The sequence below is a fragment of the Ornithorhynchus anatinus genome, chromosome 16 (assembly GCF_004115215.2).
Source record: "Ornithorhynchus anatinus isolate Pmale09 chromosome 16, mOrnAna1.pri.v4, whole genome shotgun sequence".
Taxonomy (NCBI): domain Eukaryota; kingdom Metazoa; phylum Chordata; class Mammalia; order Monotremata; family Ornithorhynchidae; genus Ornithorhynchus; species Ornithorhynchus anatinus.
This window is the reverse complement of record NC_041743.1, coordinates 42,892,124-42,915,075: the sequence shown is the minus strand read 5'-3', so window position 1 is coordinate 42,915,075 and position 22,952 is coordinate 42,892,124. Positions and strand designations below refer to the sequence as shown.

General features: G+C 59.7%; 2 protein-coding genes across 3 annotated transcripts; both read left to right on the top strand.

Moving 5' to 3' along the window:
• Positions 1-219: 219 nt before the first annotated feature.
• FUCA1 (alpha-L-fucosidase 1) lies at positions 220-8,637 on the top strand. Its single transcript, XM_029080292.1, has 8 exons — positions 220-620; positions 3,176-3,310; positions 4,482-4,619; positions 5,330-5,435; positions 6,352-6,552; positions 6,639-6,829; positions 7,290-7,389; positions 8,503-8,637. The coding sequence occupies exons 1-8, from the start codon at positions 220-222 to the stop codon at positions 8,635-8,637; spliced, it is 1,407 nt and encodes a 468-aa protein (XP_028936125.1).
• A 5,522-nt stretch (positions 8,638-14,159) lies between these two features.
• HMGCL (3-hydroxy-3-methylglutaryl-CoA lyase) lies at positions 14,160-21,254 on the top strand. 2 transcript variants are annotated; one of them, XM_029080782.1, is made up of 9 exons: positions 14,160-14,258; positions 15,927-16,010; positions 17,322-17,429; positions 17,800-17,895; positions 18,387-18,535; positions 18,824-18,887; positions 19,099-19,287; positions 20,442-20,567; positions 20,704-20,902. In XM_029080782.1, exons 1-9 carry the CDS (start codon positions 14,178-14,180, stop codon positions 20,803-20,805), a joined length of 999 nt encoding a protein of 332 aa, XP_028936615.1. In that variant the 5' UTR covers positions 14,160-14,177; the 3' UTR covers positions 20,806-20,902. The 2 variants fall into 2 exon arrangements, with proteins under 2 accessions (XP_028936615.1, XP_028936614.1); XM_029080781.1 differs by lacking the exon at positions 18,387-18,535 and having other exon boundaries at positions 20,704-21,254.
• Positions 21,255-22,952: the final 1,698 nt, after the last annotated feature.

Sequence of the window (22,952 nt, the reverse complement as noted above, 5' to 3'; positions counted from 1 at the left end):
AGGAAGGGAGCCTCCCGGCGGCTCCGCGCGCGCTCAGCCAATCAGAAGGCAAAGGCGTCCGGCCGGGTACCCCCGGTAACCATGACGACGGGGGAGCGCCGGCCCGTCTCCTCGGAGCCACCAATAGGAAGGGAGGGCGGGCGGGGCCTGCGCTCTGATCATCCCCGGCCTCCCGGCGCATGCTCAGTGCGAGGGGGCCGGGCAGGGCCGGGCGGCGGGATGGCGGCGGGGCGGGGGCTGCCGTTGCCGGTGCTGCTGCTGGTGCTGCTGCTGCTGGTGCAGCCGCCGGGGCCGGGGGCGGCCCGGGCCTCCCGGGGTGCGGAGGGCCCGTCCCCCCCGTACACCCCGGACTGGGCCAGCCTGGACTCCAGGCCTCTGCCCGCCTGGTTCGACGAGGCCAAGTTCGGGGTGTTCGTGCACTGGGGGGTGTTCTCCGTGCCCAGCTGGGGCAGCGAGTGGTTCTGGTGGCACTGGAAGGGCGAGCGGCGGCCCGAGTACGACGGCTTCATGCGCGCCCACTACCCGCCCGGCTTCAGCTACGCCGACTTCGCCCCCCAGTTCGCCGCCGCCTTCTTCGACCCCGAAGGCTGGGCCCGGCTCTTCGAGCAGGCGGGGGCCAAGTGAGGCGGGGCGGTCCGGGGGTGGGGGGCCGGAGGATGGGGGGGTCAAGGGGTCGAGGATGGGCCTGGAGGATGGGGGGGCCGGGGGTCGGAGGCTGGGAGATGGGGGGGGGGGGTCAGGGGCCGGGGGATGGAGGGGCAGAGGGGCAGGAGCCGGAGGACGGGGAGCCTGGGGTCAGGGGCCGGGGGGTGGGGAGGCCGGGGGTCGGGGCCGGAGGATGGGGAGGCCGGGGGTCGGGGCCGGAGGATGGGGGGCCTGGGGTCAGGGGACCTGGGGGTTGGGGGGTGGGGGGAGAAGCTGGGGACTAGGGACTGGAGGATGGTGAGGGGCTGGGGGAGCAGCGGCTGGAGGATGGTAAGGGGGCTGGAGGACCGGGGAGGGCCTGGGGGTCGGGGGCTGGTAAGGATGGAGGGGCGAGGGATCGGGGTCGGGGGGGGAGAAGTTGGGGGCCAGGGGCTGGAGGATGGGAAGGGGCCTGGGGGAGCAGGTGCTGGAGGACTGTGGGGGTCAGGGGCTGGAGGATGGAGGGGAGGAGCTGGGAGCCAGGGGCTGGAGGATTTGGGGGGGTCGGGGACGGGGGCCGGGGGAGCCGGGAGGCGGAGAAGGATAGAAACGATGCATTCGGATCATAGACGATCTCTGGCCCAAGACGGCGGAGGGAGAATTGGGAACTCGGGAAGCAAACAGCCGATGCGGATGTGGCCTTGGGTCGTGTGTGTTTGGCAACCGAATCGTGACATGTGACCCACTTCCTCCTCGGGCTACCCCGAGCCTGTCATGTGCTTGGCTCCTCCTCAACGGAGAGGTCTGTTGGCCAGTCGAGAGGGGAAGGTAACCGAAGCAGCCAGCCGGTCGAGCCTAAATTTATCGAGCGCTTAGTGGGAGCGTTTGGGAGAGTACAGCAGAATAATACGACAGACACGTGCCCCGCCCCCGGTGAACCCAGGGTCCAGATGGGGAGATAGAGATCGATCGAGATAAATCACAGATACGGACACGAGTGCCGGGGAGGGGGGTGCATAGAGGGAGCCAGTCAGGGCGACGCAGAAGGGAGTGGGAGGTGAGGGAGGGAGCGGGGCTCGGTCAGGGAAGGCCTCTTGGAGGAGAGGGGCCTTCAGAAAGGCTTTGAAGTCAGCGAGAGGGGTTGCCCGTCGCGTATGGGGAGGGAAGGCGTTCCCAGCCGGACGTGGGACGCGGACGAGGTCGGCGGCGAGGCGGACGAGATCGAGGGGCGTGGGCCGGTCGGACGGGTCCGGGCCCGGCGGGCAGAGGACCCGACTTCTCACCCTGACCCCCATCCCTTGTCTGCTGCGCGATCTTGGGCAAGTGACCTAACTTCTCCGCGCCTCAGTTATCTCGTCTGAAAAACGGGGATTCGGACCGCGGGCACGGAGTAAGGGCTTAACAGATACCGCTGAAAAAACAGACCGAGGGCCTGGACCCTCTCCGTCGCCGAATCGAGACAGCGCGCTGAATGTGATTGTTTTTATTTTTCCCTTAGCCTAACGAGAGACCGTCACTTTAGAAGGCGCCGACACCGAATGTTTAGAATCGTAAGACTAGATCAGGTCTGCGGACTCTCGCGTGCTCCGGCTTGGTTCGGCGCTCCGCCGGGAGGCGCTCGATAAGTACTCTCGATCGGATCCGGCTCGAGCGGAGAGCTGTCAGTTGCCCGGATGGTTTTCCGGCCGCAGACCGCCCGAATGGGCGATTCAGGCCAAACGGTCCGCGCTGGGACCGTGGAGAAAGCCCGGCCTGCGTTAACGCCGCCACTTTGTACAGCGTTTCCCTTCCCGCTCCCAACTTTCTCATTTGTCTTCCCAGCGGCCCGGACGGGTGTTTTGTAGGTAAGGCCCGGAGAGGGGGAGTGACTTGTCCAAGATCACGCAGCAGGCCAGAGGCAGAGCTGGAACCAGAACCCAAGCCCGGGCCTTCCGTCTCCCAGAACCGCAGTCTTTCCCGTAAAGCGTGCTCCCTCCCCTTGTCCCCAGTCGATCGGTCGGTGGTATTTACTGAGCGCCTACCGGGTGTGCCCCGTACTAAACGCTTGGGAGAATACAATACGGTAAGGGCCGGTGGACGTGGTCTCTCTATTCTGCGTCTTGCCCACTCCGCAGCACGTTAGGGGAGCGGGAGAGGGAACGGGAGCTCCTTCGTTTGGGTAGGAGAACGCGTTCTAATAATAACGATGATGGCGGTTATTCGTTAAGCGCTCACTCTGTGCCAAGCAGCGTACCGAGCGTTGCGGTGGTTACCGGATCGTCAGATCAGAGACGGTCCCCGTCCCACGTGGGGGTCCGCGGCCTAAGAGGGAGGGGAAACGGGTATCTCGTCCCCATCTCCTAGGCGAGAGAACCGAGGCCCGGGGAAGTGAGGTAACTTGCCCTAGGTCACGCAGCAGGCAAGTGGCGGAGGCGGGGCGAGGACCCGGGTCCCCTTCCGTTCCTTCCGCCGGGCCCCGCCGCTTTCTCCGCGTGCCGGAGGGCCCCCGGGATGGGCGGTCCGCAGCCCCCGCGCCTTCCCCCTCGGTCACGGCGGCTTTCGGTTTCGACAGGTACGTGGTCCTGACCGCGAAGCACCACGAGGGCTTCACAAACTGGGGCTCGCCCGTCTCCTGGAACTGGAACTCTCAGGATGTGGGGCCGCACCGGGACCTCGTGGGTGAACTGGGACGGGCCCTCCGGAAAAGGTGCCGGCCGGGGCGGGGAGGCGGACCCTTCCCCCCGATCCCCCCCCCCCCCCCCCCCCCCCCCCCGCCTCTCTTCCCTCTAAAGCCTGCTTCCCGGGGGCGGCGAGTAGCACGGCGCCCAAACTACCAACGTTGGAAGCTGGGCCTTGGATGCCCCACCTCACACCCCGTCCACTCAGTGAGCTAGATCACTTCAGTTCGGGCCGGAAGCGCCCGGAGCAGAGGACTACGGGAGCCCGGATTCCTCGTTTCATTCCCCACTGGGTTCAAAACTCACGCCTTTACCGTGAGCGTTCTCTCTCTCCCTCCCTTATCCGTTTCCCCTCTCCTAAATTTCGAAGGAGGGCCACGTCCTCCCGCGGTCCCGGACCGCCCTCCCCCCTCACCTCCGTCAATCTGATTCTCTTCCCCTCTTCAAATCCCTACTTAAAACTCACCTCCTCCAAGAGGCCTTCCCAGACTGAGCTCCTCCCTTTTTCCCTCTGCTCCCTCTACCTCCCTTCACCTCTCCGCGGCTAAACCCTCTTCTCCCCCCTTTCCCTCTCCTCCTCCCCCTCTCCCGTCCCACCCCCTCGGCACCGTACTCGTCCGCCCGACCGTATATATCTTCATCACCCTATTTATTTTGTTTAATGAGATGTACGTCACCCTGATTCTCTTTAGTTGCCATTGTTTTTACGAGACGTTCTTCCCCTCGACTCTATTCATCGCCATCGTTCTCGTCTGCCCGTCTCCCCCGATCAGACCGTCAGCCCGTCAGAGGGCGGGGACCGTCTCTATCTGTTGCCGACTTGTTCATTCCAAGCGCTTAGTCCAGTGCTCTGCACATAGTAAGCGCTCGATAAATACTATTGAATGAATGAATGAATGAATGAAGTGGCCCGACTTATCTGTCGAGCGCAATCGGCGATGTTTTCCCAGAGCTTCAAAAGCAGCTGGTGGTTCCCGCCCTAATACTCACGAGATCGTACCATTAGCCTGTCCTCGCCCTCTTAGCGAACTGTCACCGAGCCGAGCTCTTGCACGAGGTAGACCGTGAGACCGCTCTTCTGTTTGGATTTTTTTCCCACGCCAGTAGAGATAATGAAAATATTACTACCAAGCTCGGTCTCTCCCCCAATCCTTCTCTGTTCGCTCTACTTAATAGGCGACTCTCTCTCCTTAATCTCAGGAAAATTCGCTACGGATTGTATCACTCGCTGTTGGAATGGTTCCACCCGCTCTATCTCATGGACAAGAAAAATGACTTCCAGTCCCAGTATTTCGTCCTCGCCAAGACGATGCCAGAGCTGTATGACCTCGTTATAAGGTGAGAGAGCAGGGGTTTCTCTGCCCCACTGTTGCTTTTAGGGGAGGGGGACGTCAGAGTAGCGAGTCGTGAGTTTTTGTGATGCGTTTCCAACCTCGGACAATAATAGTATATAGGGAATGATAATAATCGTGGCATTTGTCAAGCGCTTTACTACGTGCCAGACACTGTACTAAGCACCGGAATGGATACGAGCAGATCAGGTTGGACGCAGTCCCCGTCCCACGTGGGGCTCACGGTCTCGATCCTCGTTTTACAGATGAGGTAACTGAGGCACAGAGAGGTGAAATGACTTAATTACGGTACTCGTTTAGCGCTCACTACGAGCCAAGCACCGTTCTAAGCGCCGGGTCGTCCGAGGTCACACGGCAGACAAGTGACAGAGCCGGGATTAGCGTCCAGGTCCCTCCGACTCCCAGGCCGGTGCTTATATACATTAGGCCGCGCCGCCTCTCGTGGTCTTTGAGGGCAGAGTCAAGTCCGCTGACCCTCTTGTCCTCTCCCGAGGGCTTAGTACAGAGCTCTGCTCGCGGTAGGTGCTCAGTACATACCATCACTTGCTCGACTGAAAAAGACTGCCCCGTACCCCGTGAAGCGGTTCCCCGATATTCTGCCTGCCGCTTAAAGCCCCGGAGCCCCCTCGGATGACTCCCCCGGGGAGGCCCGGGAGAGGGTCCCCTCGCCGGGGACTGAATCGGCGCATCTTCCAGGTACAAACCGGACCTGATCTGGTCTGACGGCGAATGGGAAGCCCCGGACACCTACTGGAACGCCACAGATTTTCTCGCCTGGCTCTACAACGAGAGTCCCGTCAGGGTACCGTAGCCGGGGTCCCGTCGCCCTGCCCGTTGGCCGGAACCCGGGGGGGTGGGGGCGGGGGGGGACGGTTAGGCGGTTGTCAAATCGTGGGACGGGGGCCACGGGCGTGGGCAACCTCGGCCCGTGCTCTATACGGCTAGATCGCCGTCGGTTCCGGGGTGCCTCCGAGCACCCCGATCCCTCCGGGGTGCCGGCACCGGTCTTCTCGGAGAACCGGAGGGAGGCCGGAGACTCACTCTCCCTGGGGGGGACGGAAGAGTAGAAGACCCTACCGTCAGCCAAGGGGGTGGTGGCTCACGGACAGTCCTGCTTGGAGGCGGGGGGGATGGACTAGATGACCGGCTCACCTCCTCCGGGTCCCGGGGAGGTGAGAGGCCCCAGAAGAACAGCCTCCACTCCGGCATTGAACGATCCCAGCCGCCGCCTCCTCCTGGTATTCTCATCTGCGGCGGGGGAAGACATTTATGACTTGTCCACATTTATGGCTCCCCCTGCCCTCTTCCCCTCTGAACTTTAGCCCTCCACCTTCTGGACCACCGTCCTGAGGGGTCTGTTGCTCCACGGGGCCCCAGAAGACCTAGAAATTGAAATTCCAACCCTCTTGGGGAGGTCCCCTCCCCTGTGAAGGGCCAGGGATTTTTTGAATGCCCTTTCAGCGCTCGCTATGCATCGGGCGCCGTTCTGAGCCCCGGGGAAGGTAGAAGTTAATAAGGTCGGACCCAATCCCCGTCCCTCACGGGGCTCCCAGTTTAAGTAGCGGGGAGAGCAGGTATCCCCCTTTCACAGTCGAGGAGACTGAGCCCCCCTCTCCTCCCGGACCCACCCGGCCCGCTTCCGCGCTTCCCCGGGCCCGTCGCGCAAAACCCTCCAACCGGCGTCTCCCCCCGTCTCCGTCTCTCCCGCCGGCCCTCAGGACGAGGTGGTGGTGAACGACCGATGGGGCAAGGACTGTCCCTGCCATCACGGCGGCTATTACAACTGCGCGGACAAGTACAGGCCCGGGACCCTGCCGGACCACAAGTGGGAGATGTGCACCTCCGTCGACAAGATGTCCTGGGGCTACCGGCGCAACATGGAGGTCCTCCAGCTCATGAGCGAGGAGGAGATCATTTTGGTAGGAAGCAGCCGGCACCCCCCCGCCCGCCCCTTCAGGACCCCCTTCCCCCCCCCGCCTCACGGACCCCCCCTCTCCCTTCGTAGGAACTGGTTGAGACGGTGAGTTTCGGCGGCAACTACCTCCTCAACGTGGGGCCCACGAAGGACGGGGTGATCGTGCCCATCTTCCAGGAGAAGCTCCTGGCCGTGGGCGCGTGGCTGAGCGTCAACGGGGAGGCCATCTACGCCTCCAAGCCCTGGCGGGTGCAGCTGGAGAAGAACGAGAGCAAAATCTGGTGAGCGCGTCCTCTCCCCGCCACGGACCGTCTTTTTTAACGGTGTCGGTCAAGCGGGTGCCGAGGTAGGGGCCGTCGGAGGCGAGGCCGAGAGGTGGGGTGTGAGGCCGGAAGCCGCGAGGAGCGGCGTGGCGTAGCGGACGGAGCACGGCTCTGGGTGTCAGAGGTCACGGGTTCTAATTCCGGCCCCGCGGCAAGTCACTTCACTTCTCTGGGCCTCAGTTACCTCGTCTGTAAAACGGGGATGAAGACCCGCGCGTCCTACGCGGAACAGGGACTGGGTCCGGCCCGATCCGCCTGGATCCACCCCAGCGCTTAGTACGGCACCTGGCGCGTAGTAAGCGCTCAACAGATGCAGTCATAATAATAATGATGATAAAGAGGTGGGGCGCGGGGGGTTGCTGACCAGAGCCTGGGGTGGACAGCGGTGAGCGTCTCTCGCCTCCGGTCGGCTTGGCAGGTACACATCCAAGGGGGAGGACGTCTACGCCATTTTCAACCAGTGGCCGGAGAATAATGTCCTGACGCTAACCACGCCCGTCGTCCACTCGGGCACAAAGGTAAGAAAACGCAGACTTCCGGCCCCCTGGTCAGCCGTGCCTCGGGAAGGAAGGCGTGGAAACCGCTTCTCCCCACCCTGAATCGGCGTGGTCCGGTGGCTAGAGCCCGGGCCGGGGGGGGGGGGGGGGTCAGGAGGAACTGGGTTCTAATCCCGGCTCTTGTCTGCTGGGTGATATTGGGCAAGTCACTTCACTTCTCTTATCCTCTCATTCATTCACCCAGTCCTATTTACTGAGCGCTTGCTGTGTACAACACTGTAGCCGGCACTTGGGAAAGTTCAATAGAACAGTAACCTTTATGACTCTGTCAGCCTCCTCGCTGACCTCCCGGCCTCCCGTCTCTCCCCACTCCGCTCTGCCGCCCGGGTCGTTTTTCTACGAAAACGTTCGGGCCACGTTGGCCCCGCTCCTCAAGAAACTGCAGTGGTTGCCCACCCACCGGCGCATCCAACAAAAACACTCCTCCCCGTTGGCTTCGAAGCAGTCAATCCCCTCGCCCCCTCCTACCTCACCTCGCTACTCGCTTACTACAACCCAGCGTGCGCACTTCACTCCTTTAATGCTGACCTTCTCGCTCTACCTCCATCTTGTCTCTCTTGCCCTCACCCCCATCCTCCCCGTGGCCTGGAACCCCCTCCGTCCTCAAATCCCACAGTGACTCCCCCCAGCCCCGGCCTTAAAAACCTTATTGGAAGCCCATCTCCTCCAAGGAGCCTTCCCTGACCAAGCCCAGCTTTCCTCTTCTCCCTCTCCCTTCTGTGTCACCCCGACTTCTTCCCTTTATTCATTCCCTTTCCCCGCCCGCCCCCCGCGCTTCTGTACATAGCTGTTATTCATAATTAATGTTTATCATCCCCTTCTAGACTGTAAACTCGCTGTGGGCGAGGAATGGGTCTGTTTATTGATCTCTGTCCTCTCCCAAGTGCTTAGCCCAGTGCTCTGCACACAGTAAGCGCTCAAAAAATACGTCTGAACGAATGAGGAGTCCAACGGAGTATGGGTTCCGGTCCCTCCCCCCGAGGAGCCGGCAGTCTGGCGGCCACTAGTGTGGCCACTGGGTCCCGGGGGCCGGTAGCCCACAGATCCATCGCGCCTCCCGTTTGCCTCCCGCAGGTGACCCTGTTGGGGTTCTCGGGGCAGCTGAAGTGGGAGGAGGCCTCGGGTCTCCGAGTCTCCCTGCCCGTGATTCCCCCTTCAGCCCTGCCCACGGAGTTTGCCTGGACCATCAAGCTGGAAGGAGTGAAATGACCACCGAAACTCAGCGTGGAAGAGGAGAGGCGGGCCTCTCCAGCTCTCTGCTGCCTAAGAGTCAAATTGAAGGGTAATCGAAATAAATCACCTCCATCCTGTCCTACCCGGAATAGACATTTTTCTGACGCATTTTAACCCAAAGGAACGGAACACCCCAAAGACCCTCGGGCTGACCCGGCTCAGGTCTCCACGAGGAAGTTCTCGCGGCCTGAATGGCGACTTGGCAGCTTTTCCATTCCCCTTCTTGGCGGGCGCCAAAACGGGCGAGCAGAGCCGGCGGAGGCCGGAGAGGACCAGACCCCCGGGAACGTCGGGAGTCGAAGGTTTCTCCCGAAAGACCCCCTCCCCATCCAAGGGAACATCTGCTCCGACCCTAATCTCCTTCAGCTGCCTCAAAATAAAGCCGGAAGGTGTCGGAAATTCCGTCACGCGGGCCGCGAAGGTCAAAGCCAACGTCTACCGTTCCAGACCCTGCAAAGAAGAGTACAGATGCGGGGCGGGAGGGGGGGGTCTTGCGTCGTCTGGTCGCTGGGGTGACCCCCGAGCCGGGACCACCGTGAGGTTCGCTCCTGCCGGCTCCGGCCTGTCCGGGAGGGGAATAGACACCCCGCTGGCGGTTTCACTCGGACAGGGAGCGCGGGCTGAGCCGGAAGAAACCAGGCGATTAACGCGTCACCCGAGCCCCGGCACAGTCCGAAGGGGGCTGGGCCGGGCTAACGCCAGCTGCTTCTCACCGGACGGACGTCAACCTCTGAACTGCTTCGTGACCCCTGGGAGATTCAGCTGATCCGAGGGCAGATGGGATGTTGCCTCTGTTTACATTGTCGGGCTTATTTGGGAGCGGGGAGGTGTTAATTCCAATGTCTTAATAAAATCACTTCAAAATACATTCAATTAAATGACTGTGCACTGTGCTTAGATTTCTCTGCCTTCTGTGAAATATGTTTACAATCGTCTGTATGAGGAATAAAACTTTTTTTCAGAAAAAAGGCTGTTGGGGTCTTGGTTTTCTAGGAGCGGTTGACAGTGGCGAGTTATCTCACGGAAAATATGTAAATAGATGTTCGACCGTGACATCCTGGCTTCTCGTTCTCATCGTGTCTCAAATTCCCCTATTCCTTGCCTTTCTTCCCCCTGCCCCCAACAAACACACACGAGATTCGTCAGTGGTGTCTGATTCCCAGACTCAGTTGTAACTTGGTTGGCGGAGGCTGGAGCCCCTTGAATTTTACTTTTTATTATTAATAATAAAATAATACTAGTTATTTTATTAATAATAGCACTAGTTATATCAAGCACTTACTGTGTGCCAAGCACCGTAGTGAGTGCTGGGGTAGATCCAGTATAATCAGGTTGGGGGGTGTAGGAGAGAGAGAGAGAGAAAAGAGGTTTTAGTTTCTTCCCAAACCACAAAAAGCTCAGCAGGGGACACCTGCTTTTCAGTTTTCGGTTTGAAGTCACACCTGCAAAATGTTACCTAGAGCCTCTCGAGTCCGCAAGGAGAGGAAAACTAGGACATTTGACCCAAAGGGATTAAAAATAATAATTTTAATTGATGCTGGAAGAAAGCTGAGTCTGAGAGCTCCCTGAGGGGAGGGTCCAAGTCTTTCTCTTCTATGATGTGTTCCTAAGAGCCTACTGTATAATGGTATATGTCTCCTGTACCTTTTTTCCCCCTGGTATTTGAAGGACTTACTATATGTCAAACACTGTTCTAAGCACTGGGAGAGGTGCAAATTAATTAGGTCGGACTCAGTTCGTGTCCCGCATGGGGCTCACAGTCTACGAAGGAGGAAAAACAGGTACTTAATCCCCATTTTACAGTTGAGGGACTTGCCCAAGATCAAGCGGCAAGGAATTGGTAGAGCAGGGATTAGAACCCAGGTCCTCTAACTCCCAGGCCTGTGCACTCTGCTCTAGACCACGCCGCTTCTCGTGTCAACCCCAGTGCTTAGAACGGTGTCTGGCGCATAGTAAGCACTCAAATACTATTAAAACAAAAACAAGAATATTGATCTGTTTACACTAATTTTCCAACTTGTGACTTTGCCAGAAGTCAGAGAAAGCTGCCCTTCTGCCGGCTGCTTTAACAACAGTGGTATTTAGTGAGCCCTTGCTGTGTGCACAACGCTGTGCTAACCACTAGGCCTTGTGGGCAGCGAATGTGTCTATTGCTATATTGTATTCCCCCGAGCACTTAGCACGGTGCTCTGCACACAGTTAGCCCTCAATAAATACGATTGAATGAATTAGGAAGAGTTGAATAATAATAATTGGGGTATTTGTTAAGCACTTACTATGTGCCAGGCTCTGTTCCAAGCGCTGGAGTGGATACGAGCAGATCGGTTTGGACACAGTCCCTGTCCCACTTGAGGCTCCCAGTTTCCATCCCCATTTTCCAGTTGAGGGAACTGAGGCCCAAGAGAAGTGAAGTGACTGGCCCAAGGTCACGTGGCAGGCAAGTGGCAGAGCCGGAATTCATTCAATAGTATTTATTGAGTGCTTACTATGTGCAGAGCACTGTACTAGGCGCTTGGAATGGACAATTTTGGCAACAGATACAGTCCCTGCCCAATAAGTCTAAACCAGGGAGACAGACAGCAAAGTGAAAGAAAACAAAAGAAAACAAGATATACACCTCATTAACAAAATACATAGGGTAATAAATAATATATAGAAATCCAGGTCCAGCTTAGAACAGTGTTTGGCACATAAACGCTTAACCAAGTAGCATAATTATTCATTAACAAAATAAATAGGATAATAAATAACATATAGAAATCCAGGTCCGGCTGAGAACAATGCTTGGCACATAGCGAACGCTCAACCAAGTAGCATAATTATTATTTGCTACTGGTTTTGTTTTGTGGTCTGTCTCCCCCCTTCTAGACCGTGAGCCTGTTGTGGGGGTAGGGATGGTGGCTACAGAGAAGCAACGTGGCTCAGTGGCAAGAGCCTGGGCTTGGGAGTCCGAGGTCATGGGTTCGGATCCCGCCTCTGCCGCTCGTCAGCTGTGTGACTGTGGGTGAGTCACTTCAGTTCTCTGGGCCTCAGTTCCCTCCTCTGTAAATTGGGGATGAAGACCGGGAGCCTCACGGGGGATAACCTGATGACCCTGTATCTCCCCCCCCCCCCCCGCCCAGCGCTTAGAACAGTGCTCTGCACATAGCAAACGCTTAAATCGTCAGCTGTGGGACTGTGGGCAAGTCACTTGGTATTTGTATTTGTTAGTATTTGTATTTGTCAAGCACTTACTATGTGCAGAGCACTGTTCTAAGCGCTGGGGTAAACACGGGGGAATCAGGTTGTCCCACGTGGGGCTCCCAGTCTTTAATCCCCATTTTACAGATGAGGGAACTGAGGCACAGAGAAGTGAAGTGACTTGCCCACAGTCACACAGCTGACAAGTGGCAGAGCTGGGATTCGAACTCGTGAGCCTTCACTTCTCAGGGCCCCAGTTCCCTCATCTGCAAAATGGGGAATCAAGACTGGGAGCCCCACGAGGGACAACCTGATTCATTCATTCACTCAATAGTATTTATTGAGCGCTTCCTGTGTGCAGAGCACTGTACTAAGCGCTTGGAACGGACAAATCGGTAACAGATAGAGACGGTCCCTGCCCTTTGACGGGCTCACGGTCTAATCGGGGGAGACGGACAGATGAGAACAATAGCAAAGTTATGTCTGAAAAGCTAAAAGAGTCCTTGGCTACAACAGGCACAACTGGGCCAGCAGTTGGAAATGCTTACTAGACTGTTTTCTGAGCTAGGGGTTGGGTGAGTCCAGTGGTACAAGGGAAAGGTGTTTAACTAATAATAATAATAATGTTGGTATTTGTTAAGCGCTTACTATGTGCCGAGCACTGTTCTGAGCGCTGGGGTAGACCCGGGGGAATCAGGATGTCCCACGTGGGGCTCACAGTCTTAATCCCCGTTTTACAGATGAGGGAACTGAGGCCCAGAGAAGTTAAGTGACTCGCCCACAGTCACACAGCTGACAAGCGGCATAGCTGGGATTCGAACTCATGACCTCTGACTCCAAAGCCCGTGCTCTTTCCACTGAGCCACGCTGCTTCCCTTAGACTGTTTCCACTTCATTCAGGGTGTAGTCCAGGATGACATCGGGCCCTTGAAACTTAAAGTATCCCCGGAACTTCTTCTTTTGGAGCGGTAGTGGAAACCAGTAGATGTCATCCGGCCACATTTCACTGAGAGGCACCTGATCCAGTCTGAACCACTGAGGATGCATTTAATAATAATAACGTTGGTATTTGTTAAGCGCTTCCTAGGTGCCGAGCACCGTTCTAAGCGCTGGGGTAGACATAGGGGAATCAGGTTGTCCCACGTGGGGCTCCCAGTCTTCATCCCCATTTTCCAGATGAGGGAACTGAGGCCCAGAGAAGTGAAGTGACTCGCCCACAGTCGCCCAGCCGACAAGCGGCAGAGCTGGGATTCGAACTCACGAGCCCTGACTCCAAAGCCCGTGCTCTTTCCACTGAGCCACGCTGCTTCTCATCACCGCATTTCATCACTCTCGGTTGGATTTCCACGAAAACACTATCTGCGCGGAAGACATGGCCATCCATTTAGCTCAGAGTTGCCAAGGAATTCAAATGTGATGTGACCTATCTTCTGTAAGGTCAGCCCACTCTCCTCCGGTAATTCCCTCTTGGCTCCTTCCTCGATGGTCTCCCCGTCTCGCACCTTTCCCCCTTAGCCATTCCATCGCCCGGCTCCGAGGCCACGTTTTTCATATCCGAGGAGAACTTCCTGTCGTTTCACAACCAGGACCCAGGTGAAGAGCCTGGACGAGAACCGTGTTCCTTTTTCCGCCGCTCGCTCGGCCCAACCTGACGACCTGGTATCTCCCCCAGCGCTCAGAACAGCGCTCTAGACGGAGTAGGCGCTAAACGAATCCCAGCTCTGCCACTTGGCAGCTGCGTGACTGTGGGCAAGTCACTTCACTTCTCTGGGCCTCAGTTCCCTCATCTGGAAAATGGGGATGAAGACTGGGAGCCCCACGTGGGACAACCGGCTTCCCCTGTGCTTACCCCAGCGCTTAGAACGGTGCTCTGCACATAGTTAGCGCTTAACAAATACCGACATTATTAAATCGTCAGCTGTGGGACTGTGGGCAAGTCGCTTCACTTCTCTGGGCCTCAGTTCCCTCATCTGCAAAATGGGGATGAAGACTGGGAGCCCCACGTGGGGCAACCCGATGACCCTGGATCTCCCCCTGCTCTTAGAACAGTGCTCAAACACCAACAGGATTGTTCTAATCTGTTGCCCGACTGGACTTGCCAAGCGTTTAGTCCAGTGCCGTGCCCCCAGTAAAGCGCTCAGTCAGCACCACCCAATGGTCGGGTTCGGGGTCCGACCACTAGGGCGCGCTGTCGGCCCGCTCGCTGAGGAAAAGGTGGCCCCGCCCCCGTGACGTCACCCGCCCCGCCACGTGACTCCGAGGCCGGGGGGGGTGGGGCGCCACGTGACGCGGCTGGGGGGGCCACGTGACGGCGGGGGGCGGGGGAGGAGGGTTTGATGTCCGGGAAGGAGGGCAAGATGGCGCCGGGTAGGGCGGCGCTGAGGCTGACGGGAGTTTCGCCCGCCTCCTTCCGGGCCGTAAGTGCCCCCCTCAAAAACCCCTCAGAAACCCTTCCTTCTCTTCCTCCTTCTCCCCGAGGGTGTCCCCCTCTGGGTGACAGGAGGGGAGAGGGCCAGGGACACCCAGAGAGGGAGCAGAGGCACCCAGACAGGCCAGAGACAGGTGCAGCAGAGACACAGGGAGTGGGAGAGAGACAGAGGGAGAGACAGAGCAGAGAGATGGAGAGAGGGCAGAGGCTGAGGGAGCAGAGAGAGAGAGAGCTAAAGGCGGAGATGGCCCAGCATCCAGAGAGATGGGGCAGAGCAGGAGAGACAGAGAGCAGAGTGGCAGAGAGGGAGATAAAGGCAGAGATAGAGGGAGAGAGAGACCCAGAGAGGGCAGAGACAGAGAGATGGAGCAGAGACAAGGAGAGACAGAGAGCAGAGAAAGGCAGAAACAGAGCAGAGTGACAGAGATGGAGCAGAGACAAGGAGAGACAGAGAGCAGAGAAAGGCAGAAACAGAGCAGAGTGACAGAGATAGAGCAGAGACAGAGGGAGAGAGAGACGCAGAGGGGGCAGAGACTGAGAGATGGAGCAGAGACAGAAGGAGAGAGAGACAGAGGGAGCAGAGAGAGAGAGAGAGGCAGAGACAGAGCAGAGTGACAGAGATAGAGCAGAGACAGAGGGAGAGAGAGACCCAGAGGGGGGCAGAGACTGAGAGATGGAGCAGAGACAGAGGGAGGGGGAGAGAGACAGAGAGCAGAGACAGAGGGAGAGACCCAGAGAGGGCAGAGACTGAGAGAGACAGAGCAGGGGCAGAGAGACAGTGATGGAGAGAGAGAACAGAGAGAGAGAGAGGCCAGAGACTGAGTGAGAGACATAGAGAGATAGATCCAGAGAGGGCAGAGACAGAGAGTAGAGCAGAGACTAAGTGAGACAGAGATGACAGAGTACAGGCAGAGAGAGCAGAGACAGTGAGATAGAGACAGAGTGAGAGATAGAGACAGAGTGAGCAGAGAGAGAGGAAAGAGAGCAGAGACAGAGAGAAAGAAATAAAGAGCAGGGACAGAGTAAGAAGGCCAGAGCTAAACTCCCCACCCCTCCCGGGGTAGGAGGAACACCCTCCATTACCCCCCCATTAAGTTCCTGCTGCTGGGGGGGGGGGGGTTGGCACAGGGAGACACTTCCGTGTTAGAGAGAGATTGTTGGGGCCGGGGTGGAGAAGCCCCAGGTGAAGAGAAGCAGCCTCCTCCCGCCCCTGTGCCTCAGTGGGGATGGGGGGAGTGGGCCTGGACAACCGGAGACCCTCTTTGTAGCCCAGCGGGTGGGGAAACGAGCGCTTCAGATGTGCCGTCTAACACTTTCCCTCCTCAAAGGCCAGTCGTAATAATAACGGTGGTGTTTAAGTGCTTACTCTGTGCCAAGCACTGTTCTAAGCCTTGGGGTAGATTCAAGGTAAGCAAGTGGGACCCAATCCCGTCCCACATGGGGCTCACAGTGTTAATCCCCAGTTTACAGGTGAGGTATCTGAGGCACAGAGAAGCGAAGTGACTCGCCAAGGCAGACAAATGGCAGAGCGGGGATTAGAACCCAGGTCCTTCCGACTCCCAGAGCCGCTTCCGTTCCCTTCTCCCACCTGCCGCCCCGCGATCTGAGGCCGGCGGTCGGCTCCTTCCTCTCCTCCTCGCCTTCTCTCCCCGTCCAGCTTAGCTCCGCCGTGGCCGGGGGCTTCCCGAAGCAGGTGAAGGTCGTCGAGGTCGGACCCCGGGACGGACTGCAGAACGAAAAGGTGCGTGTCCACGTCGGAGAAACCGGGCCCGGGGGCCGGAAGGCCCCGGGTCGGTGTCCCGGCTCTGCCGCCGACCCGCTGGTTGACCTTGGCCAAGTGCCTTAACCTCTCTGGGCCTCAGTTTCCTCATCTGCCGAGTAGAGATCCCTCCTCTCCTTCCCTCGCGGGCTGTGAGCTCCCCGTGGGGCGGGGACGAGTTCCGATCAGAACGTCGTGCACCTAACCCGGCGTTCAGCACGGTGTTTGGCCCATAGTTAGCGCCGCTTAAATAATATGATTATTTCTGACTCGCCCTCTGCAGCTTCCTTCTCGAGCCTCAGGCGGCACTTATTGAGCACCTCCCGGGTGCAGTGCACTGTACTAGGTGTTAGGGAAGTCCAGGCAAGTGACATGATCCCTGCCCCCAAGGAGCCTCCACTCTGTCAGTTTGCCAGGTGAACTACCTGGGGCTTCTTAACTGCCCCTGCCCTCTCCCCGGTCCCATAGCCTACCCCAGGGATATTACTAGCTTGCCCCCATCCCCACTCCACCCCCCACCCCAGGGTTATTAAAGTTTGCATTTCCAGACCCTGCAGAAGCCCATTCTGCAATTCACACAGTTTCAGAGCCGTTCTGGCCTTTTGGGTCCGGAATTTGGAGCACGTGCACGGAGAACAGGGGCCTCTCCCCGCGCACATGCTCCAAATCTCCCAACCCAAAGTCCCGAGCATAGGTTTCGGGCCATCTCCTGCCCTTTCCCCGACATTCGTGCTACCCCCGGGGCCCGCAGGGAGAAGTTTTGCCGATGTGGAAATAGCTCTGTTTGTCCCCGAAAGGAATTCCCCGTTAGGTCTTCCCAGACGGGACACTGGGGGAGGGGACGGGGGACGGGGGACGGGGGGGGGGACAGCTCACCTCTGCCCGGACCTGCCGGGAAGCACCTGACTCTGGCGGGGGTGGCCGGACAAAGGTCAAGCGGTGAGAAGCGGCTCGGCCTAGCGGATAGAGGCCCGTGAGTCAGAAGGACCTGGGTTCTGATCCCGCCTCCGCTACTCGTCTGCTGCGTGACCTCGGGCAAGTCACCTCACTCCTCTGGGCCTCAGTTCCCTCATCTGTGAAAATGGGGGCGAAGACGGTGAGCCCCAAGTAGGACGTGGACCGTGTCCGACCTGATAAGCTTGTATCTACCCCAGCGCTTAGTACAGTGCAGAGTAAGCGCTTAACAAATACCATGGAAAAACAGGTCCAGTGGGGAGTGGTGGGGTGGGACAGATGATCGCAAGGGGCCGGTCTTCCACCCCCGATGGACGCGGCCCCTCCTGTGGTGTTCAGGGGGTGGTCCCGACGCCGGTGAAGATCCAGCTGATCGACATGCTGTCGGACGCCGGCCTCCCGGTCATCGAAGCCACCAGCTTCGTGTCCCCCAAGTGGGTCCCGCAGGTGAAGCCGGACGCCGAGGGCGCGCTCCCGCCCCGGGGGGAGCCCAGGGTTTGCGGGCTGGCGGGGGGCACGATCATTCACGGGCATTTACTGAGCGCCTGTTGTCGGGGGAGCAGTGGGCAAGGTGCCCGGGAGGGTACGGAACAGCTCTAGACTGTAAGCTCGTTGCGGGCAGGGAAGGTGTCTGGTCTATTGTACTCTTCCAAGCGCTTAGTACAGTGCTCTGCGTACAGTAAGCGCTCAATAAATACAACTGACTGACTGATCGGATGTTCCTCCCTCTGCTCCCGGGGGGGGGGGGGTCCCTGGTGGCGGGGTGGGAGGCGGGGGGCAAGGGCACCCTCTGAAATTCCTCCCTCGGCTACCCCAGATGGCAGATCACGTCCAAGTCCTGCAGGGAATCCGGCGCTCGCCCGGCGTCACCTACCCGGTCCTGACTCCCAACCTTAAGGGATTCGAAGCCGCGGTGAGCGGGGGCCGGGGGGATGCTGGCGGGGAGGGGGGACACCGCGCCCCCTCAAACGACATCCACAGCAGCCGCCAGCTCCCAAACCGGGGACCTCGTCCGGACCGCCTCCCCTCCCTTACCCCCACCCCGATTCGGCGCCCATCTGACCATCAGGATGAAATCCAGGGCTCCGCCTGGGCCGGGTGATAATCCGTAATAATTGCCGTCTTCGTTAAGCCCTTCCTAGGCGCCCGGCGCTGTCCGGGTCCCACACGGGGCTCGGCCTGAGCAGGAAGGAGAACAGGTATCGAATCCCCGTTTTACGGATGGGGAAACTGAGGCCCGGAGAGGTCGCACGGCAAGCATTCGGCAGAGCCAGGGTTAGAAGCCAGGTCCCCTGACTCCCAGGCCTAGATTCTTTCCGTTAGGCCACACTGCTTCTCCATTCGCTGGCGGGGTTGGGGGAGGAGGGGGACCGGGCCCCGGTGGAAACGTTGGGTTGTCGTCAGTTGGCCGCCGGGGCCGGGGAGGTGTCCATCTTCGGCGCCGCCTCCGAGCCGTTCTCCAAGAAGAACATCAACTGCAGCATCGACGAGAGCCTGCAGCGGTTCGGGGAGGTCCTGACCGCGGCCAAGGGGGCCGGTGTGCCCGTCCGGGGGTGAGCGGCCCCGCCCCCGGCTTAGGGGTCCCGGGCAGGGGGAGATCGATCGGCGCCCCTCTTGCGGGGGGTGGGGATGGTCTCGCCCGGTGAAAGGCGCGGGGGCTCCAGGCTCCGTGGGTGCAGCAGGTGCTGGTGTCCCCAAGGGAGGGTCCCGGATGCCACCGTGGCCCACGGGCTGCTGTGGGCTTGACCCTCCCCGGCCCGCCCTGGCCGGGGTGGGGCGGTCTCTCCGGGGGGGCTCCGGCCGCCGCCTCGTCCAGCTCCGCTGCCCGGATGTCCCGGCAGGTACGTGTCCTGTGTCCTCGGCTGCCCGTATCAAGGGAAGGTGGCACCGGCCAAGGTGGCGGAGGTGAGCGTCTCCCCCCCCCCCCCCCCCCCCGCGGGGCGCCGGGAGTCCGGCTGAGGGAGCCGGGCACCGCGATCTCTGCCGAGCCCGGCGGGTGGCCGGTCCCCCGTCCACGTGCCCCAAGCGTCACTCCGCCAGGGTTCCCGGGACGATGGGGGCTCCAGGCACACCCCCGGGGCTCACGGTGTGCCCGGCGCCCGCCCCCGGCTCCCAGGTCTCCAAGAAGATGTACTCGATGGGCTGCTACGAGATCTCGCTGGGCGACACCATCGGCGTGGGCACCCCGGGGGGCATGAAGGACATGCTGTCGGCCGTGCTGGGCGAGGTGCCCGTCGAGGCCCTGGCCGTCCACTGTCACGACACCTACGGCCAAGCCCTTGCCAACGTCCTGATGGCTCTGCAGGTAGCCGCGGTTGGGCGGGGCGGGAGAGGGCCCTGAGTTTCGTTTTTTGGGTTTTTTATCCTATTTGTTAAGCGCTTACTGTGTGCCCAGGCGCTGTATCAGCACTAAAATCGATACAAACTTAATCGGTTTGGACACAGTCCCTGTCCCGCCTAGGACTCGGTCTTAATCCCCCGTTTTCCAGATGAGGTAACTGAGGCCCAGAGAAGTGAAGTGATTTGACCAAGATCACACAGCGGACAAGTGGTGGAGCCGGAATTAGAACCCAGGTCCTTCTGACTCCCGGGCCCGGGCTCTCCCCCCAGACAGAGATGCCCAGCAAGGGGTTCTTCTGCAGAGCTGGGAAGGAAGGACGCTGGCACGGACGGGTGGGGAGGGCCCTCCTGAAAGGGAGATCGGGGAATATGTCTGTTGTATTTTACTTCCCCGAGTGGTCAGCACACTGCTCTCCACACAGTAAGCGCTCAATAAATGACAATTGACGGACCGACCGCCAGAGACCAGGTACAGCGGCTCCAAGGAGGGAGAGTCGGGGGCAGGGGAGGGGCGGGAGCAGGGAGCCTGGAGAGGCGGCGTGGCCCAGTGGATCGAGCCTGAGCCCGGGAACCAGAGGACCTGGGTTCAGATTCCGGCTCTGCCACGGCCCTGCCGGGTGACTTTGGACAAGTCTCCTCAACCGCAGCACGACATTCGATACCTGTTCTCCCTTCCGCTTAGACTGTGAGCCCCCTGAGGGACGTGGGCTGTTTAACTCGCGTCAACCCCAGTGCTTAGCACAATGCCGGGCGCACAGTAAACACTTAACGAATGTCATAAAAAGAAAAAAGAGGGAGGAGCTGAACAGGGAATACTCACTGGGCCGGCGTGGCCTAGCGGTTAGAGCCCAGGCCTGGGAGTCAGGAGGACCTGGGTTCTAATCCTGGATCCGCCACTAGTCTGCTGTGCGAGCCGGGGCAAGTCGCCTCACCTCTCTGTGCCTCAGCCCCTATACAAAGGGGATTAAGACCATGAGCCCCACGTGGGACACGGACTGCGTCCACCCCCATTAGCTTGGCTCTACCCCAGCGCCTAGAGCGGTGCCCGCGGGGTGAGCGCTTAAACAAATCCCCTAAAAAAAGAACACCCTCCCCACCTCACGGTCCCTTGGCTTCCAGATGGGGGTGAGAGTGGTGGACTCCTCGGTCGCCGGCCTCGGGGGTTGCCCGTACGCCCAGGGGGCGTCGGGGAACGTGGCCACCGAGGACCTCGTCTACATGCTGCACGGGCTGGGCGTCCACACGGTAAGCCCGCCCACCCCTCGCCCTCCCCAGCCTTCCCGCCGCCCCCCGCGGAACCGACCGGAGCGGGTGACGCTCCGCGCCTGCCTGCCGGGGCCGAGCTGGGGGGGCAGCTTCCGTTTATCCCGTTTTCCCCCAGGGCGTGAACCTGCAGAAGCTGATGGAAGCCGGGGCCTTCATCTGCCAGGCCCTGAACCGGAGAACCAACTCCAAGGTGGCCCAGGCCTCCTGCAGGCTGTGAGCCACGGGGGCCCCGGCCGGCCCCGGCCCGCTCGGCAGGCCGGCCCAGGGGGTGCGGACGGGAGAGACCCCGGTTTAGGATCGGGGGGGATGGGGCGGGAGGCCGCAGGGCCCCGAGGCTCGAGGTGGACCCCGTTGGAGGCCCCAGAGGAGCCTGGGCGGGGGAGAATTCTCTCCGCGAGCCCGACGGGCACCGGCCCACCAGAGACCGGCCGCCCCGTTCTGTCCGCGCCCCTGCCCGCTGAGCTTCCCGTCCTCCGGGGGGTGGCCGCCACCCCGGGGGAGGAGGGAGGGCGGCCCTGCCCGCGAAGACCCGTGCCACTTTAGCCGTGGGGGAGGCCGCGGGCCTCGCCCTCGCCCTTCCAAACTGCCGGACGACCAAGGGGGTGGTGTGGGTCGGATTCCGTCTTCTAGGAAATGTAATTAAAGCTGGAATGAAGATGAACCTCAGGAATCTCTTCCCGCTGTTCCTTCTCTGGCCCCGGCCGACTCTCGGGGAGGAAGGGGCGGACTGGGGAGGGCCCTTCTGCTCCCCGCCACTTTGCCTGAGTCGCCGGGGACGAGAGAAGGGTGGCCCTTCCTACCAGGGCCACCGTGGGGAGAGCAGACTCGCCCACAAAGCCCCCCAGCTTCCCGCCCCCGCTAGAAATACGCGCCCTGTAAAGCGAGAGGATGTTGCCTGCCGCTTCTGGAGAAGGGGGTGGGAGCGGGATAGGCCATCGCTTTGGTCTCCAAGGGGTGGCGGGGAGGATGGGGGAAAGGAAGTCAACGGCCGCCTCAAGACAAGGGCACGGGGAATGGACGGCGGCGAGCCGTCCGGCCCGGACTGATGGAGAGCCAGGGGGCCGGGGGTCGGATGACACGACCTACGGCTCTGGCCCAATGCCGCCCCGGTCCCCGCCGGCCCCGCCGAAAGCCGGGAGTCACCTGGGCACCTAGGCCAGCCCGGACCCCTAATCGGAGGAGAAACCTCCGGAGGCGGAGAGGGGTGGGGGCCGTAAATGAATCCCCGCCCCACAGCACTGTGATCACGGTGGTGCACCCGAGGCCGGCGTTCGTGTGGAGAGGCGAGTCGGGTTGGTCCCGGTGCTCGTCGTTCCCTCCCTCCTCCTCGGGCTAACGGGGCCCGAGGTCAGCCGGTGGCCACCTCGCGGAACCGAACCGAGGCCCGCCACTCTGCGTGGTGATCCCATCCAGGCTACTGGGGGCGGATGGAGCGCTAACTGCACTGGGAAAAATTGAAAGTCGGGGGATTATTAAAAAGAAAACCATTTCTCCTCCCCTGACGAAGTGAAACTGCCTCCCTCCCCCTCCCATTATTTAGGGTGGACCTTTGAGTCGGCAGAAGCGTCGATCCTCAGGATCGAGAGTCGAAAAACCTGAATTGTCATCCAGGCTCTGTCAGTCACCTGCTCTGTGACCTTGGGCGAATAAATCACTCGACTTCCCGGGGCTTGGGTTTTCTCCTCTGCAAAGTGGGAATTAAATAAGTGCTCCCTCCCTCTTAGGCGGCAGACCCCCGTGTTGGACGGGGACGATGTCCGATCTGCGTATCGCGCATCTACCTCAGCGCTTAGCTCGGAGTGTCGTAAGCATTTAACAAATACCGCAAGGATTATTATTCGGCCCCACTCAACCCCAGAAGCAGACTCACCCTTCTTGACGTCATCTTCCCCGGCAGGACCGGCGCTAATTCGGCCAAGGTGGGTCACGACTAACAGATAAATGGGTTTTGGAGCCAATTAAGCGGTCTTTGGGAGGCCAGATGGCTCGATTTAGATTAGCGTATTTTGGATGCATCATCAGGAGGACTATTTCTCTCGCGAAGAAGTCACTAATGCTAGGAAAAGTCTAGGGAAAACATGGAAGAGGCAGAGAAACCATAACGATAGCGGAAGAACCGTTAGCAAGGTTACGGACTATGCCAGAAGACAGGATGTTCTGGAGAAAATACATCCATAGAGTCGCTATGAGTCGGAAATGACTTGAAGGCACCTGATAATAATAATAAATAATAATACAGTCAAGACAGGGGTGTGAGCTGGAATGTTACACTCCAAGCTTCTCCCATAGAGAAGCAAGCATGGCTTTCTGGAAAGAGCATGGACTTGGGAGTCAAAGGTCATGGGTTCTAATCCTGACTCCGCC

Coding starts and splice junctions, on each gene's coding strand:
- FUCA1 (XM_029080292.1), top strand. CDS start 220: ATGGCGGCGGGGCGGGGGCTGCCGTTGCCGGTGCTGCTGCTGGTGCTG. Junction 621..3,175: donor TTCGAGCAGGCGGGGGCCAA/GTGAGGCGGGGC, acceptor CGGTTTCGACAG/GTACGTGGTCCTGACCGCGA. Junction 3,311..4,481: donor GGACGGGCCCTCCGGAAAAG/GTGCCGGCCGGG, acceptor CCTTAATCTCAG/GAAAATTCGCTACGGATTGT.
- HMGCL (XM_029080781.1), top strand. CDS start 14,178: ATGTCCGGGAAGGAGGGCAAGATGGCGCCGGGTAGGGCGGCGCTGAGG. Junction 14,259..15,926: donor CGCCCGCCTCCTTCCGGGCC/GTAAGTGCCCCC, acceptor CTCCCCGTCCAG/CTTAGCTCCGCCGTGGCCGG. Junction 17,896..18,823: donor TTAAGGGATTCGAAGCCGCG/GTGAGCGGGGGC, acceptor ATGTCCCGGCAG/GTACGTGTCCTGTGTCCTCG.